This window comes from Schistocerca piceifrons, chromosome 1 (assembly GCF_021461385.2).
Source record: "Schistocerca piceifrons isolate TAMUIC-IGC-003096 chromosome 1, iqSchPice1.1, whole genome shotgun sequence".
Taxonomy (NCBI): Eukaryota; Metazoa; Arthropoda; class Insecta; order Orthoptera; family Acrididae; genus Schistocerca; species Schistocerca piceifrons.
In genome coordinates, this window is record NC_060138.1 from 523,779,194 (window position 1) to 523,797,530 (window position 18,337).

General features: G+C 39.6%; 1 protein-coding gene across 1 annotated transcript in view; it reads left to right on the top strand.

Moving 5' to 3' along the window:
- The window catches only part of LOC124790533 (prolow-density lipoprotein receptor-related protein 1-like), a 219,975-nt gene that overhangs the window by 190,878 nt on the left and 10,760 nt on the right, over positions 1-18,337 (top strand). Inside the window, exons 6-9 of the mRNA XM_047257792.1 lie at positions 791-1,117; positions 8,012-8,198; positions 11,365-11,489; positions 17,131-17,250. Coding sequence (XP_047113748.1) covers positions 791-1,117; positions 8,012-8,198; positions 11,365-11,489; positions 17,131-17,250 — 759 coding nt within the window. The remainder of the gene's footprint in view (positions 1-790; positions 1,118-8,011; positions 8,199-11,364; positions 11,490-17,130; positions 17,251-18,337) is intronic.

Here is an 18,337-nt window from a genome sequence, read left to right on the forward strand (position 1 = left end):
TTACAAAATCCGATGATAACAGTGTAAATCTGCCGAACCCGGCAACTGTAATAAAAAGAATTACTAGCGATATTGGCAAACTTGATTCTTAAGGAATAATACTATCCACTCTACATCTACATGTACATATAAACTCCGCAATCCACCATACTGTGCATGGTGGAGGGTACCTCGTACCACAACTAGCATCTTCTCTCCCTGATCCACTCCGAAACAGAACGAGGGAACAATGACTTCCTATGTGCCTCTGTACGAGCCCTAATCTCTCTTATCTTTGTGGTCTTTCCGCGAAATGTAAGTTGGCGGCAGTAAAATTGTACTGCAGTCAGCCTCAAATGCTGGTTCTCCAAATTTCCTCAGTAGCGATTCACGAAAAGAATGCCTCCTTTCCTCTAGAGACTCCCACCCTAGTTCCTGAAGCATTTCCGTAACACTCGCGTGATGATCAAACCTACCATTAACAAATCTAGCAGCCCGCCTCTGAATTGCTTCTATGTCCTCCCTCAATCCGACCTGATAGGGACCCCAAACGCTCGAGCAGTACTCAAGAATAGGTCGTATTAGTGTTTTATAAGCGGTCTCCTTTACAGATGAACCACACTTTCGCAAAATACTACCAATAAAACGAAGACGACTGTCACTACGACAGAACGTCATTGTCAAAATTTTTATTTCTTGCCCTGAACGTTAAATCCTCCTCCAGATTGTTTTCTTTGGTATCCTAGGAGACTGTACATCCTAAATGGGTGTCTGGGGTCGAGAATGACGCCAGGTGTGCTCGTGTTTGCAGCGGAGAGCGAGTCGGAGGACTCCCCGGAGACGACGACGGACGGGGAGGCGCAGCGGCCGCCGGCGCCGCAGCCGCAGTGGTCGGCGTGGTCGGAGTGGAGCGACTGCCCGCCCGCCAGCGCGCCGTCGCGCTCGCAGAGCCGCAGCCGGCTGTGCCTGTCGGCGGCGGGCGCTCCTCTGGAGGACATCGAGCCCTGCCTGCTGGCCGGCGGCGGCGGAGACCTGGAGGCGCGAGACTGCCCGGGGGCGGGGCCCGAGGGCCGCGCCGTCATGGCCGCCAGCGTCTTCGAGGAGCCGGCCCCGCCGCCCGACGAGGTCGTCGTCATGGGTGAGCCCCCACGTTTAATAAGGGCACTGTTCTGGAGCCGGGCTGAGGCAAAAAAAATGACAAAACAGCAAATGATACTTTTGTCATGATCAGACAGGCGAAATTCCATCAGACTTCAAGAAGAATATAATAATTCCAATCCCAAAGAAAGCAGGTGTTGATAGATGTGAAAATTACCGAACTATCAGTTTAATAAGTCACAGCTTCAAAATACTAATGCGAATTCTTTACAGACGAATGGAAAAACTGGTAGAAGCCGACCTCGGGGAAGATCAGTTTGGATTCCGTAGAAATGTTGGAACACGTGAGGCAATACTGACCCTACTACTTATCTTAGAAGCTAGATTAACGAAAGGCAAACCTACTTTTCTAGCATTTGTAGACTTAGAGAAAGCTTTTGACAATGTTGATTGGAATACTGTCTTTCATATTCTGAAGGTGGCATGGGTAAAACACGGGGAGCGAAAGGCTATTTACAATTTGAACAGAAAGCAGATGGCAGTTATAAGAGTTGAGGGGCATGAAAGGGAAGCAGTGGTTGGGAAGGGAGTGAGACAGGGTTGTAGCCTCTCCCCGATGTTATTCAATCTGTATATTGAGCAAGCAGTAAAGGAAACAAAAAACAAAAAAAAAAAAAAATTCGGAGTAGGTATTAAAATCCATGGAGAAGAAATAAAAACTTTGAAGTTCGCCGATGACATTGTAATTCTGTCAGACAGCAAAGGACTTGGAAGAGCAGTTGAGCAGAATGGACAGTGTTTTGAGAGGAGGGTATAAGATGAACCTCAACAAAAGCAAAACGAGGATAATAGAATGTAATCGAATTAAGTCGGGTGATGCTGAGGGAATTAGGTTAGGAGATGAGACACTTAAAGTAGTAAAGGAGTTTTGCTATTTGGGGAGCAAAATAACTGATGATGGTCGAAGTAGAGAGGATATAAAATGTAGACTGGCAGTGGCATTTCTGAAGAAGAGAAATTTGTTAACATCGAGTATAGATTTAAGTGTCAGGAAATCGTTTCTGAAAGTATTTGTATGGGGTGTAGCCATGTATGGAAGTGAAATGTGGAGGATAAACAGTTTAGACAAGAAGACAATAGAAGGTTTCGAAATGTGGTGCTACAGAAGAATGTTGAAGATTAGATGGGTAGATCATATAACTAATGAGGAGGTATTGAATAGAATTGGGGAGAAGAGGAGTTTGTGGCACAACTTGACTAGAAGAAGGGATCGGTTGGTAGGACATGTTCTGAGGCATCAAGGGATCACCAATTTAGTACTGGAGGGCAGCGTGAAGGGTAAAAATCTTAGAGAGAGACCAAGAAATGAATACACTAAGCAGATTCAGAAGGATGTAGGCTGCAGTAGGTACTGGGCGATGAAGCAGCTTGCACAGGATAGAGTAGCATGGCGAGCTGCATCAAACCAGTCTCAGGTCTGAAGACCACAACAACAACTACTTTTGTCAAAGTTATTCAAAAGTTCTGCGCAAGTCGACTAGCTTTATACTTTGGAAAAAAACCCTATATTGATCCTCATACGTATATCTGGCAAAAAGACTTCGAAGGTAAAATTATATATACTTGTGCTTACACAGAGGTTTCTTAACAGTCGTCCTTCTAGGAAACCATTCGTGACTGGAATAGGAAATGGGGAATGTGACAGTGGTACTCAAAGAATCATCCATCACACTCCATAATATGGCTTGTAGAGTGTACACTACTGGCCATTAAAATTGCTACACCACGAAGATGACGTACTACAGACGCGAAATTTAACTGACAGGAAGAAGATGCTGTGATATGCAAATGATTAGCTTTTCGGTGCATCCACACAAGCTTGGCGCCGGTGGCGACACCTACAACGTGCTGACATGAGGAAAGTTTCCAACCAATTTCTCATACACAAACAGCAGTTGACCGGAGTTGCCTGGTGAAACATTGTTGTGATGCCTCGTGTAAGGAGGAGAAATGCATACCATCGCGTTTCCGACTTTGATAAAGGTCGGATTGTAGCCTATCGCGATTGCGGTGCCAGACAGGAGTGCCTGGAACGGTGTACTCGACGACGAACCTGGGTGCACGAATGGCAAAACGTCATTTTTTCGTATGAATCCAGATTCTGTTTACAGCATCATGATGATCGCATCCGTGTCTGGGGACATCGCGGTGAACGCACATCGGAAGCATGTATTCATCATCGCCATACTGGCGTATCACCCGGCGTGATGGTATGGGGTGCCCGCGAAGGCAAAGGTCCCTCAGTCCGTCACACAGTTTTAATCTGCCAGGAAGTTTCACATCAGCGCACACTCCACTGCAGAGTGAAAAATCTCGTTCTGGAAACATCCCCCAGGCTGTGGCTAAGCCATGTCTCCTCAATATCCTTTCTTTCAGGAGTGCTAGTTCTGCAAGGTTCACAGGAGAGCTTCTGTAAAGTTTGGAAGGTAGGAGGCGAAGTTTAAGTTGGATGCTGAAGTATAGATGAAGGGTGGTATGCCTTTAAAGCTCACTAAAAATGGTTTGATCAATGAAAGAACGAACTACAGTAATGTTTTGGGAAATCCAGGAATACAGCAATGCAAGTCAATTAGGAACTAAATAAATATGAAATGCAGGGTAGCCAGTTTAGTTGTCATCATACCAATGTAAAAGGCTGTATCAGGTATGACGACAACTAAACTAGCTGAGCGCATGAATGGGCACAGATGAACTGTCCGCCTAGGAGATGTCCAATACCCAGTAGCGGAGCATGCCCTCCAGCATAATTCTAGGAACCTAGGAACCTACTACACCGCACGTGCCATTTGGCTTCTCCCACCCAACACCAGTCCCTCGGAACTGTGGAGATGCGAACTTGCACTCAAACACGTCCTTTCATCCCATCATCCCCCTAGACTGAACCTACGTTAACCAACCTCACTCCTATTTACTCTTCATTCTCCTCCTCTTTAGCCATTCACGCATCTTTTTATCCTACATAGATGTGTTTATCTCTATACTATATACCTCTTTACTTCTGTATGCATCCTCTTTGGTTTGAAGCTGGCAAAGTACTTACAGTACAATATCTTTGGCGTCCCTCTGACACCCATGCCTCCATATTTGCTATCCTCCCTGTTTACATTTCCCCTGCTGCTTCCCCTTTTTTCTCCCTCTTCTCCCTGATGAAGGAACAAAGTTCTGAAAACTAGGATATGTAAATTTTCTGTTCTGTTTTGTGTATCTATCGGCTGAACTGAGCTGAGGTAAGTACTGGCCAGCCCCTCTATCTCTTTGAAAATTATGGTGAATCGGACAGAGACAGCATTTTGTATCTATTTCAACATATATAATCTATAAATGACTGTGGATTGAATGGCAGAGGGTACACCCCATTGTACCAGTTATAAGGGCATGATCCCATTCCGTTTACATAGGGATTGCTGGAAGAATATTTCCTAAAGTGCTTCTGTGTGTGCTTCTGTGTGTGCTGTAATTAGTGTAATCTTGTCTTCACGATACCTGTGGGAGCCATGCGTAGGAACTGTTACATACTCCCAGATTCACCACTTTTAAGTTAGTCTGAAAGCTTTCTAAGTGGGCTTTCCTGGCATAGTTTGTGTCTATCTTCAGGTGTCTGCCAGTTCTGTTCTTTCAGAATCTTTGACACTCTCCAGTGGGTCAATATACCTGTGCACATTTGTGCTGCCCTTCCCTTCATCCATTCAGTATCACTTGTCAGTTGTATTTGGTATAGGTGCCACACATTGAGTAATATTCTAAGATGGATCTCACAGGGTTTTGTATGCAGTCTCCTTTGTATTCTACCAATAAACTGAGGTCTGCCACTTGATTTACCTACAACTGAGTCAATGTGGTCATTCCATTTCACATCCCTACAAATTGTTATACCTAGGTATTTGTATAAATTGACACATTCAAACTGTTACCTATTGATATTATAGTCACATGATACTATGTGAGTAGCTGAGATGCACAAGCCACTAAATGGTTTTTTTTTGTCGACTTTGAGTTGAGCACAATACTACATAGATTCTTTCAGTGCTGACGTGATGGAATAGATTTAATGGTGCAAAATGTACTGTAAACTATTGAAATTGGCTGTAGAAAATTGTGTTTGGTTGCAAAAGCTGCAGACTGCATTGTCTTTGGGCACACAGCTCACTTAATGTCAAACATCTACAAAACCTGCAAAGTTAAATAGACATGGCGGGCGCCGTGCTATGTCCAGCTGCAAGGATATAAAACCTACCAATCTACACATTCAAAGTCACCATTCAGTTTGTTACAATTCAAAGGGATATTCTTCTTGTCCAGATTTAGTTTGGCTGCCAGTGTAGTGAACACGTACACAACTACGGAGCTCTCAATGCCATTGCATTGTTGAAATATGTGCTGGGAAGCACAGTTCAGCTGGTCAATAGGATGTTTGTTGAGGTATCTGCATGAGTGTTTTGAAGAAAACAAGTGATTTTGTGGATGATTTAAATGCAGATGATGGCAAATGAAATGGAAGTAATTGAAACAGGACGAATACTGCAAGAAGTCGAATCCATCGTTGTACTTGCAAATGACCAGAATGAGACCAAGAGTGGAGTTCCCTTACAGAAAAGGAAGAGGTGTCTTGGTCAGTGGAAAAGTAATGTTTCCAAAACAGAAAGGTAATAACATGAGAAGTATTGTTAAAGCAATGTTATGAAATGAATACTGTGTTGACAACTAATTGTTATGACATACATGGAAGGATTAGTGAAAGTTACTGGTGACTGGCATTTCCAAATTCAAAAAGCCAAAAAACTGATGTAAACAAAAATCAACAACAAAATGATTTGTCTAGTTTGTGGAGAGCCCTTCTACAATTTTGAAGCTGGAAACAGGAAGAGCATCCTGAAGAGAGGAAAAAATTTCAGCTAAGGAAATGGCCCAACACCAGTCACAGATCATGTAAAACTTCCAGAAGGCAAACTCAAAGTTGTCAAAAAGATTTTGGAGCTCCACTCTGGTGAAGGTTTGGCGACCAACGACAAACTCAGATTCTACACTGAGGTGTTAGATGAGCGGGAAGGCACTACTAGAGTCGCTCCTGCCGTTGTCAGCATCTAAAGATGACAGAAGCGATTTTGAGATGATGGGCAGTGTTGGGGTCAATTTCACTTAAAAGCAGTTTTCAAATGATTTCATGGTCTAGAGCTTTTTGTTGCTGTGTTAACTAAGTTGCAACTTTTGGCCAACTTTATTACTTTCTAAAATTTTGTTGATGTTTTACTAAGATGCAATTTGCAGCTTATTTTATTTTTTACAATATCTTGTGATGTCAAAAATGTGATGGTGTATTTTTTTTCTTAAAAGAAAACCTGATGTTGAGCATTCATGTCTGTTCTCTTTTTTACGTTAAGTAAGTCAGTTGTACCTGGTAAAATGATGTCTCCTTCATATTTTTATATGCCAAATTTGTATAATTTTCAGACTTCCCCTTGAAATAAAATGTATTCTGTTTATACTCGCAATAATTAAATTTCACCTTTCTGTCTTTCCTAATATATCACCAAATATCAAATTTTGCAACTGAATGTTTGTTTTGTAATTGGACTGATACATTTGCAAAACCACTAACTGCAAATTGGTTGCAAAAACTGCTAAGTCAATATTTCACTTCACATAAAAGATACCTGCAGATTTCAGTCATTAATTTTGTGTAATTATTTTTTACTTATTTTTAGAAAAGAAATGATGTCTTTACCTTTAATAGTTTGGATGGGATGAGTTTTTCTTGATTATCTCAGTTTTCCTTATCATGCCATTAGTGGTTTTTGCATCTGTGCTACTCATATGATTTTGCTCTATGAAGTGCAAATGTTATGTTGCTGAACATTTAAAGCAAGTTCCAGGAATGTTGTGAATGTTCATGTGCTAGAATTTGCCAAATGCCTCTCAGTGGAGAGTGTGCAAAGAGCTTTCCATGTCAGGTTTCTCAAGACATAATTAATTTACAACAGCATACTGATGTGGTAAAATAAATTCAGGGAAGGAGATTTTTTTGTGTGATGCAAAATGCTTAGACCATCCAAGCATGACAGACAGACAGACAGACAGACAGTGGATCGTGTGATGGATATGGTATTGCTGATGACAAATTGACTCTTCTGCAATTCTGCATTGGTATGAAAAATGACCTTTCAAGCAGATTAATCTTCAGTGATGAAAAACAACTTCATCTTTCAGGTAAAGTCAACATTACATATATGTGGGGGACAGTATACATATGCAACTGTCCCACACATCCAGTATTGCAATGTTCTGTGTCATGTCCAACAAGACAGTCTATGGACCCTTCTTCTTCATTGAAAGAAATATCAGTAATCATATCACCTACCTTGGCATGCTGCCATTGTGAATCATGCCCAAACTTGAAAATGATAGTGAGGATTTCATCTTCCAACCAGATGGCACTCCTCCACATTTCCACAATTGTGTAAGAGATTACATGAATGAAGTGTCATCATGTCACTGGATAGGCCATGTTGTGACAACTGACACTGTGCAATTTTTCTTGCAAGATTACACTCGCGGACAGCTTTAATGTCCACCTTTACTCCAGAACCTAGAAGCCTTGCAACACCCCATCACAGCAAATGTTCTTGCTGTCACTAGATTGGTTATGGGCAGAATTGGTCTACCTGTTAGATATGTGCCATGCAATGAGCAGTCATAAACATTAAAAAAAAAAAAAAGCTTTTAATATTTGTCTTTACACACTGTATCATTTATTGGGTTGTTGTTGGCCACTTATCTGTACAGATTTTTTGAAGTGTTGATGACTAGATGGGTCATAAACTAGAATTTTTGCAAAAGTGCTCTACAGTGATATTAATTTAGTGTACTTTTGTCACAGACCTGTCAGCTGGGAATGATGCTCGCCATTGTGATGAGTGTCGGCCAGGAGAGGTGTGCGTCGCCCTAGGCACGGAGACGCTGCCCCTATGCAGAACACCCAGTGATCCCTCGGACCCAACTGGTTGTGGTGGACTCTGTCAGCTGGGCACAGAGGTGTGCTACAAGTTGGACATCGATGCCTTCAGGTACCTGCTTCTTACATCAAACTAGAACCCATAAGCAACATAGAAACATGTGCTCCAAGGTTCTGTGGTCTATTTACAACAACGGCATGTCATCAGACTGCTGCACCACCCACTGTATTAATTGTAATGAAATTCCATGTGGTTCATCTTACAAACCTGCCATTTCCTAATGTCGGCTTAAAAATTTAGTTGCCCTTCATACTGGTACTTTTAAAGTCAAATTGAACTCAACTGCCCTACTGCAAACTTGTGAATGTGCACCATTAATTTAACATGTGTTCGATAAGGGGCATTCAAAAAGAAATGAGCTGGAGTCTGGAATGTTCAAACCAGTGACAGGAGTGTAATATTGTGGCATGTGTAATGAGGTGTGGTTCCTACCAGAGTGTGGAAGTTCACAGTCCGTTGCTAGAGGGCACGCGTGCACGTCACGTGACTATACAGAGTTAGCAGCAGCTGCCTGCATCAATCGTTCAATGATGCCAGTCACATTGGAAACAGTGACATGGAGGCATCAATGCAAGAGCAAAGAGGTCTTGTTAGGAAGGAGCAGGAGGGAAGGACACTCATCGACAAATGTCACAAGTCTACGGCGAACACTGCTTGTCTCTTGCAAGGGTCAAGGCATGGCACAAGTGCTTCAGGGAGGGACGAGTGTCATTAGCTGATGACACACGGTCTGGAGCACCACACTGTATTATTGATGACATTATCCAGCTGGTGGATGCACTCATTACGCAGGACTGCTGAATGACAGTGAAAGCTATACCCATCATGGTGGGATTGAGTGTTGGAAGTGTTCACACTATCAAGAAGGAACGGCTGCACATGCACCAAGAGTGTGCCCAGTGGGTGTGCCACAGTCTTCAACCACACCAGGAAGCAAGTTGAATGGCCCATTGTCTTGGTCATCTGCAGCATTATGCTCAGGAAGGGAATGTGTTCCTGGTAGGAGTGGTGGCTGGAGACGAGTCACGGTGTCATCACTTTGAATCAGAATCAAAACAACAAAGTCTCTAGTGGAAGCATCCAGGGTCACCACCACCAAAATATGCCAGGGCCATCCACAAGAGTGCAGGAAAGGTTATGCTCACGTACTTCTTTGACCAAGATGGCCCCCTTCTGACTCACTTCCGGCATCATGGGACAGCAGTGAGTGCCCAACATTACTCGCAAACCTTGACCACCCTTCACCAAGTGATCAAATCAAAATGACCAGGCAATCTCGCCAGTGGGGCCATTCTGCTCCACAACAATGCAAAGCCTCATATGGTTAACACAGTTGTGGCACTCCTGCAGAAATTCAAAGGGGAGGTTCTCAGCCTCCTTCCTTACAGTCCAGACTGCTCTTCCTGTGATTATGCCATTTTGGTCCCCTTAAAAAGGCTCTGAGAGGCAAACAATTCACCTCGAATGATGACGTCCAGCTGTATGTGTGGAACTGGTTAACATCGCAGGCACGGGAATTTTATGAGACAGCCATTCACCACCTTGTGTCACAGTGGGACAAGTGTCTCAAAAACTTGGGTCAATACTTCTAACATATAGGTACTAGTTTCTGTAATTATGCCTCCATCTCTTTTCTTTTTTAATGCCCTTATACATGTGACAGATGAATGTTTTGATTGGCCAAACATTGAGACTGACAACTAAACATCTCCAAGGGAAGATGCATGCAAAAAGAAGCCCTTATGTGATAAGTTAACATTCAATACATGTCAACCAGACAAATTTACGACAATTAAATCATCAGCAAGAAAAGGTTGTCACTTATGCAATACAGTATTTACATGAAACATGAACCATGTGAACACTGTATGTACCCCTGAGGTAGGCATATAAGTTTGTCACTGGTTGAAAGATTTTAACCTCTACAATGCTTCATAATAAGCTGAAAGTGAGGTAATAGATGAGTGCCTGGAGCAGATTTTATAGTGGGAACAATTTCAGTGGTAGGGACCCCTGGGGAGGACTAATTGGCTGAGACTGTGACGATGCTGCATAGGTTAGGAGGGCAATGGAGAATGGCATTGGGTTTAGGGAGAACACCTTGTAATTTTTCTAGACTGCTTGGTTGAATTTTTCATTTTTACCTCAAATATATTTATCATTTTATGAAATACAGCATTCACAACCGCCTAAAAATTTGTGAAAAATGAAGAAAAATCACAGGAATAATACACTTAATATAAGCAACTCCCCCACATAATGTGTCTATCTTAATTTGAGAATATTGGTGGTGGTGGTGGTGGTGGTGGTGGTGGTGGTGGTGGTAAGGGCACATGACAGCAAGCTCTTTATGCCACTTCCTGTTTTGGGCAATTGTCTCCATAGACTCAGGCAGCCAGTAAGATGCCAACATTCCATGTAACCAAGCTTTAACACTTTATAGACCAAATCCAATCGTACCTCGGGCCGCAACTTTATAATAAAAAGACTGCATTCAAGTGTTGGTTGGGTACAATTTACTCAACATGTGAGCCATCTATCACTCAGAAACTGGACTTGTATATGAGAATAATGTACAGATGTCTTGCTGTCCATCCATTGACTAGTGCTGCTTTCTGCTATCAGTTTCTAGAATTATTTTGAAAGAAACATTAGTGAACATAACAGCTGCTGTACCAAATGTTGGAACCAGAATGATTGCATTGACATAATTTTGTCCATGTACTATACTCGCAAACTAAGTTGACACTTGGTGCAATGATTGGTGGCAGTCACCATAGAGGCGTTTCCCATTTATAGTTCCTACCATCAGCCACGGCATTGAGTGTCAACTTGGTTTGCTCATATGTACTCCTTAGGTTTCACAGTTTGCTGTAATTATGCTACAAGTACATCATGTCTCTTGAGTGAGCAAGAAATTTTGGAAGCTCAAGAGGGAGGAATTGCTTGATAACTCACCTTGCACTTTGTTTGGAAGGATAATTATACTTTCTGTCTTAATTATTTAAAAATTTGTTATGTATAATAGGACTAAAGTAAATATAAAAATAAATTTTGAAGCTTGATCTTCTTTAGTATGTATTACTCTTGAAGATAGATAAATTACATATGTGCCAGTAACACTTTAAATGACAGCATAAATGGATGGTTTCCTAGGTCCAAAATTCTCCTACAAACTTGTAAGATTACCTGTCTTATACACAAACCTTGTTTCTAGGTGCATTGATGATTCTTTCTGCTTGCCCAGTGAATGGCAATGTGCAAATCAACTGTGTATTCCTGAAGTGAAGAGATGTGATGGTCATATGAATTGTTATGATCACACAGATGAATATGATTGTGGTGAGTATTTTCTCATTTATTATGCCTTTTGTTGACCATTTTTATTCAGTACTGTACTGCAGTTAAATTGATCTATTAAAATTTTGTAACTTTTGAAATCTAATGAATATACCACTGTGACTGGGACATAGTTGTTAGTTAGCTGACACAAATTATTGTGGAATTTGTTTACCATGCTGTTACATTATTCTCGATATGATATAATTTGTACCTAGTGCTCTTGTTTTATTTTGAGTAGGATACACAAGATCTTTTCTGAAAATATACCTGTTTTAAACATATATTTGCAATTACAGGATACACAAGATCTTTTCCAAAAATATACCCATTTTAAACACACATTTGCAATTACAATGAAATGAATATCCCTGGCTGCATACAGGCGTTGATATAAGTCAATGGGGACAGTTGAAAATGTGTGCCTTGACCGGGACTCGTATGCAGGATCTCCTGCTTACATGGCAGATGCTCTATCCATCTGAGCCACCAAGGACACAGAGGATAGTGCAACTGCAGGGACTTATCTCTGGCACACCTCCCATGAGACCCACATTCCCAACTTACTGTCCTGCACTATATTCATAGTGCCCCTGCCCATTGTACTCATTACTCGCGGCTTTTTTGCTGATTCCTGTAAGAGTTCAGGCACTGTTTGTGCATCCACACAGAAGAAGGTGGTCAAAAGGCCGGTGAGCCTTTTATATATATATATAGACTAGCTATACCTGACGAACTTCGTTCCACCTCTGAAAAATCTTTATATGTTACAGCTCACCCGGCAAACGTTATTTTGCCATATAAATTATCTATAGTCTATAAGAATAATGTATGTGTGTAACACAATGTATACATGTAACACAATAGCCATTGTTGGTGGGAGCTCATGACACAAACAATAATAATGGCCAAAAACTGTGTATGGAGTAAGAAAAGACTTAGGGGGAAGTCCGGCAGTATTGGCCACTATTAGTTCTAGCATTTCTATGATAGATCGCGCGGATTTAACAATTGCGGCTGATACATGCTTGTCCATGAGCATACAAACATAGCAGCAATTTCACGTCAAAACATGTTTACCAGCGTTATGAATGAGGCCAAGCACTTACGCATCGATTTTTATCGTACGTAAAAATATTATACGATTAAATTCTTTTAGAGCAACAAAGGAGAGCACAGGAACTTCTTTGTTCCACTAAAAGAATTTTATTGTACAATATATTTCGATATGATGAAAATCAATGCTTGTGCACTAGGCCTAAATGTCGGTTTGGCGAATGAGGCGTGCTACCTAGTTAAACTTCTCAGTACAGTTACGTCAATTCAAAGAGGGATATTAGAGTCATTGCTTTTGGTATGTTTTCTTCAATTACCTATCTATCGAATAGTGAAAGACTATCACTGATAGACACTTGGCGGGGAGGTGGGGATAACTGTTCAAGTGATAATTGATCAGTTATCGAGCAGGGCTGAAAATAAAATTATTAAATTACTAAAATTGCTATTAAAAATAGGGGTGGGTGGTAGAAGGGTGAAACTTTAGGGTTGTGTGTATTTTTTAATGCTACATCATAAAAAAATAAAAAGTTCTCTCCAAAATATAAGAAAAAAATTTTTGGGGTGGACCACCCTTATCACTTAAAGGTATGAAAAATAGATTATGACTGATTTCTCTCTCTCTCTCTCTCTCTCTCTCTCTCTCTCTCTCTCTCTCTCTCTCTCTCTCTCTCTCTCTCTCTAAACAAAGGTGCTGTAACTTACCAAACGAAAGCATTGGTACATTGATAGAAACAATAAACACACACACAAATTTCAAGCTTTTGCAACCCAAGGTTGCTTCATCAGGAAAGCTCGAAATTTGTGTGTGTGTTTGTGTGTTTATTGTCTCTATCAACATACCAACACTTTCGTTTGGTAAGTTACAGCATCTTTGTTTTTAGATATATTTTTCCCATGTGGAATGTTTCCCTCTTATATATATGGCTCACCGGCCATATGACCATCTTCTTCTGTGTGGATGCACAAACAGTGCCCAAACTCTTATGGGAATCGGCAAAAAAGCTGCGAGTAATGAGTATAATGGGCAGGGGCACTATGAATGTAGTGTGGGACAATAAGTTGGGAATGTGAGTCTCACAAGAGGCATGCCAGAGGTAAGTCCCTGCAGTTGCTCTATGCTCTGTGTCCTCTGTGGCTCAGATGGTTAGAGTGTCTGCCATGTAAGCAGGAGTTCCTGGGTTCGAGTCCCGGTCGGGGCACACATTTTCAACTGTCCTTGTTGACTTATATCAATGACTGTATGCAGCTGGGGGTATTCATTTCATTGTAATTTCATTTCTAATGAGCTGCATGTTTACCGATGGTATTTGTTCTTTCTGACATGTCCGAAAGAATAGATACCATCTTCATATACATATATTTGCTATTATCTAGAAACAAAGGAGTCATATCTCTGTGGCCTAATATGACATCTGCACTTATGTCATGAAATAAATGTTTCATAGCATCTTTTCCACACTAATTTATATCACTGCCTTTGAAACAGTGACTATAAAGTGGTGCTTTAATTTGATAGACAGGGAAATGTTTGTAAGAGTTAATTCCAATCAAATAATTTGGAAATAACTTAAGATGAATTTTGTTACTATAATCAGTTAATAAGTGGAGACAGCTAGAACAGTTTGCTGTCTTCATATCCTGATTATGTCATGCATTCTGTATCTTTCAGACAGAATGCCATGCTTGCCGTACTGTTGCCTAAACCCAGAGATCAGTACAAGGAAACTTTTCATGGAAGCTGTCCGCCTCAAAAAACGATTTTTTATAGCCCTTTGTACTTTCTGCCTGGAGGCAGTGTATATCCCAAATGTGTATGAATTTCAGAAGATAATATTTCAGGAATTGCTTCAACAAAGTTGTCAGGCAACAACTGGAAGCAGTCATTTCCTATCCTAAAATGGTCTCAGCTTAAAAGATGCAAACATGTTTCCTTTCTTATTCTGTCTTTTGCATATTGCTCTTTTCACCAGAGTTGATAATGTGCTTCTTATAAGATCTGGTGTGTGTGCCTGAAGGATTCAAATGTGCAGCTTCATTTACTTGCTCACTTTTACTGAAAATAAAATTCTAAGAGACAGCAAATAAATGCTTAACATGGAATTGACAAAAGCAAAATAATTAGAAAATCAGGTATCCCCTTGCAGGTGATAAATGTATATCAAATAAGAACATGTGAAATACTGGTTTCTTTTTACTACACCCTATTTTGCTAATATACTTTCCATTTCTTTCCTCTAATGTTGCTCTCTTCTATTTCTGCATTGCCCATAGTGTACTTCTGCTGCTCTCTATGTTGCTCTTTAAGAGTTCATTCATCCATTCTCTGTTCCTTCTTATTTCAATTCCCAGTGTTTGGAGTAATACTAAAATGTGTGGAAATTCAAAAGTTATTATGATAGTCTGATCATTAAAGTGTGCCCGTGCACCAAGTTACAGACAAGTGTTTAGCTAAAATAACAGAGGAGCACTCAAACTTTTGTTCACTAAAATTTACTTAAAGGCCAAACTTCCTACATACTAACTAAATAAATGGTTACATTTATAAAGATATTTTCCCGGTGATTTTGGTCAATAATGAAATTGATTTTTATGTAATACTCATTCATGTAGTTGAAGATAATATCTCAGTTAAGTCTTTATTCCAACTTCCCACTACTATCCTGAGAAGTATGTCAATATATGTAACCTCTTTATTATTTATTTATCTGTGACTCATACAGTGAGCTTACGTAAAAGGAGATTCACACGTCAAATCTATACATAGTTTTTAAAATCTGAATTGCCTGAGAAGGCATCAAGAATATATCCACTGCATTTCTTCTGCAGAATGTCAGAAGACATTGTTTCAAGGCCTCCTTCAGATTTTCTGTCAGAATTGTGGTGACAAAACAAAAATTAAAATTCTCATTTAATCCGCATCTCCAATGTGAGACACAATGAGGGTTGCACTGTGAATTATGGAGAATATTACTGAGACCCCACATTCCAATACACTGCGACTCAAGTGGCAATGCAAGAACTTGTTATTAATGATGTTGATGAAACTCGTTGATTAAAGCTGTTCGCTGAATCAGGAGTTCAACCTGGAGCCTTAGCCTTTCATGGGGAAATGCTCTACTGACTGAGCTATCTAAGCATCACCCACAGTCTCTCACAGCTTTACTTCCACAATTACCTCATCTCCTACATTCCAGATTCATGTCCCAGTCTAGCACACAGTTTTAATCTGACAGGAAGTTATTATTATTACTGAGGATTTATGAAAGATATGACAACAGTTCATTAAATTCAAGTCCAGTGATGTGACTCTCCAAAATGGTTTTCATGGAGGGGAGGGAGACACTTAACTATTAACTTCACCAGTTGCTCTGAGAGAATATGAGTTAGTCATAATCAGTTACACATATCATACACTGTATCAGTTCAGGTAGACAGTTTTCTCTGTAACACAGAGATTATAAGTATTTGTTACAGAAAAGTATTTAAGGAGTAAATAATGACTTCTAGTAGCAAATGAAAAATGCTATAAATTGATATGCTGTCAAAGATGGAACTTGATGTTGTCATCTTGATGAATAGCTTTCATAATGCAGTATGAATTCCATGTGCAATTTGCAATGGTTTTTATTTTTCGCAGAATATACCCTCTGTCGTCCAGACTGGACATGATTGCAGCACTCCAAAATTACATGTTTACACATGTAAAAAAAAATAAAGATCAGAAAAACAACTCCTTCACTTACAATACTGATGCTTTCTTGTGTGCACACCATCAAATGTAATTTGCTTCTTACATTATTTCTCTTATGTCTGAGTTAGATGAAGTAGTAGAAATGTGGTTCAGAGACACTGGAGAGAAAAGTCTTCAGTCAAAAAATTGTTCATTGTTGAAGACTGGACTTTACAAAAAGAAAATCATTTACTTCAAGGTGTCTATGATTTTATAATGCTAAAGAGGTGCGCAGGGTAGCTGCGCATTCTTAGGCGTCTTGTCATGGTCCGTGTGGCTCCCTCCATCAGAGGTTCTAGTCCTCCCTCGAGCATGAGTGTGTGTTGTCCTTAGCGTAAGTTAGTTTAAGTTAGATAAAGTAGTGTTTAAGATTAGGGACCGATAACCTCAGCAGTTTGGTCCCATAAAATCTTACCACAGACAGATAAAATATAATGCTCAAGTTTGGGAAAAATGGTGTAAGAAGCAAATTAAACGAGAAGTGGATCCACAGACAAGAATGCATATTATGTCACCATCACACTGTTGAGTACTAATACATAGGAAGTACAAAATATGACACCATTGGTCCAAAATACCTGTATAGTCATGTTCATAACTGTAAATTTTGGATAGCTTTAAATAAGACACTAAACACTCAGCAGATCCTGTGTCAAATTTGCAGCATCATAAAATTGAGAAATATTTGTTTTGATTAGGTTTACACTTGTTAATAATAGACAGGTAATAAAATATAAACACTCACCGATAAAAATCGCATAATATACTCTATAAAAATATTGAAATTATTGAAATATGATTCTCTTTTAATGTGACAAAAGTGAGCAAAGAGTAATGATTGTTTTCTTCTTTCAGAATGCAATCTAGAGTCGAACTTTCATTGTGGGAATAGTACATCCTGCCTTCCAACAAGGAAGAAGTGTGATGGTGTAATAGACTGCTGGGATGGCTCTGATGAGCTCAATTGCACAATAGGTAAAACAGTTACCTCAGATATCCCTGTAATAGAGTGAACAGTATCATAAATATAGGCATACAGACTTTGTAAACTGACGTTCTACTTCTAGAAAAACTGTGTAGTGATCCACATATTAAAGACGACAGTTTTAATTTTAAAGATTGCCTAGAAGTAGTTGAATCTCTCTTTATGGTGAATGTCATCATGTGTGTCTGTAATCACAGTAAAATAGACTTCTTATGTAGCATATCATATTTAGATTGTAAGAGTTCCTTCATCACATAACCAATTTTGTATTTATACTAGTGTAATGTTCATATCTCATTGTATCAGAAGACTAAATAAAACAATTCAGTAATCATAGTAAATGAGCTCTGATGTCATATTCCTGTCATATCCATGTGTAGAAAAAAATAAATCCATGGTAGAAAAATTAAATATAATGAAGCACTTAGAAGATACAGAGCACTAACTAATTTATTCCTGTGAGTCATTATTAGGATTTTTATCCTCATCTTAAATATGAGTTCCATAATATTTGCCTTTGTTGTTAACTTTTTAACTGCATTAGTTAGTATAATAATGTGTAATTTGTAGGCTGCAAGCCAGATTTGTTTCTCTAGTCATTTTTCCTGAAACTGTAAAGCTAAAACTGAAACACATTATGTTGTCTGTTTCCTGGAAAAAAAAGTTGCACATTAACCTCAATTTTTATCTTACAATTTAGTTATTGCACCTGTTCTCTATTCTCCATGTCATAATTCTAAGACCAGTAAATTATTCCACAGCTAACCTCATTTCAGTCAGTTTATGTTCAAATTATTGTGATTGTCATACAGGAAAAATTCACATCTTTTGAGGATCATTTTGCCATGCCTCAATGGAATGACTATATATACACCTGTTTGTCATATTTGATACTCCTTTTTCAATTGAATTGCATTCAGCTGTGAAATTTACTTTTACCCTCATTACAATGTATGGTTCTTAATACTGATGCTTAATGTTTCTTCAGTATTCCGTTGACTGTTTTGTAAAGTTCAAACCAGTATATGAATAAAACCTGAATTCTGTTCCCACTATGTCAAATTATACTTTTTATAA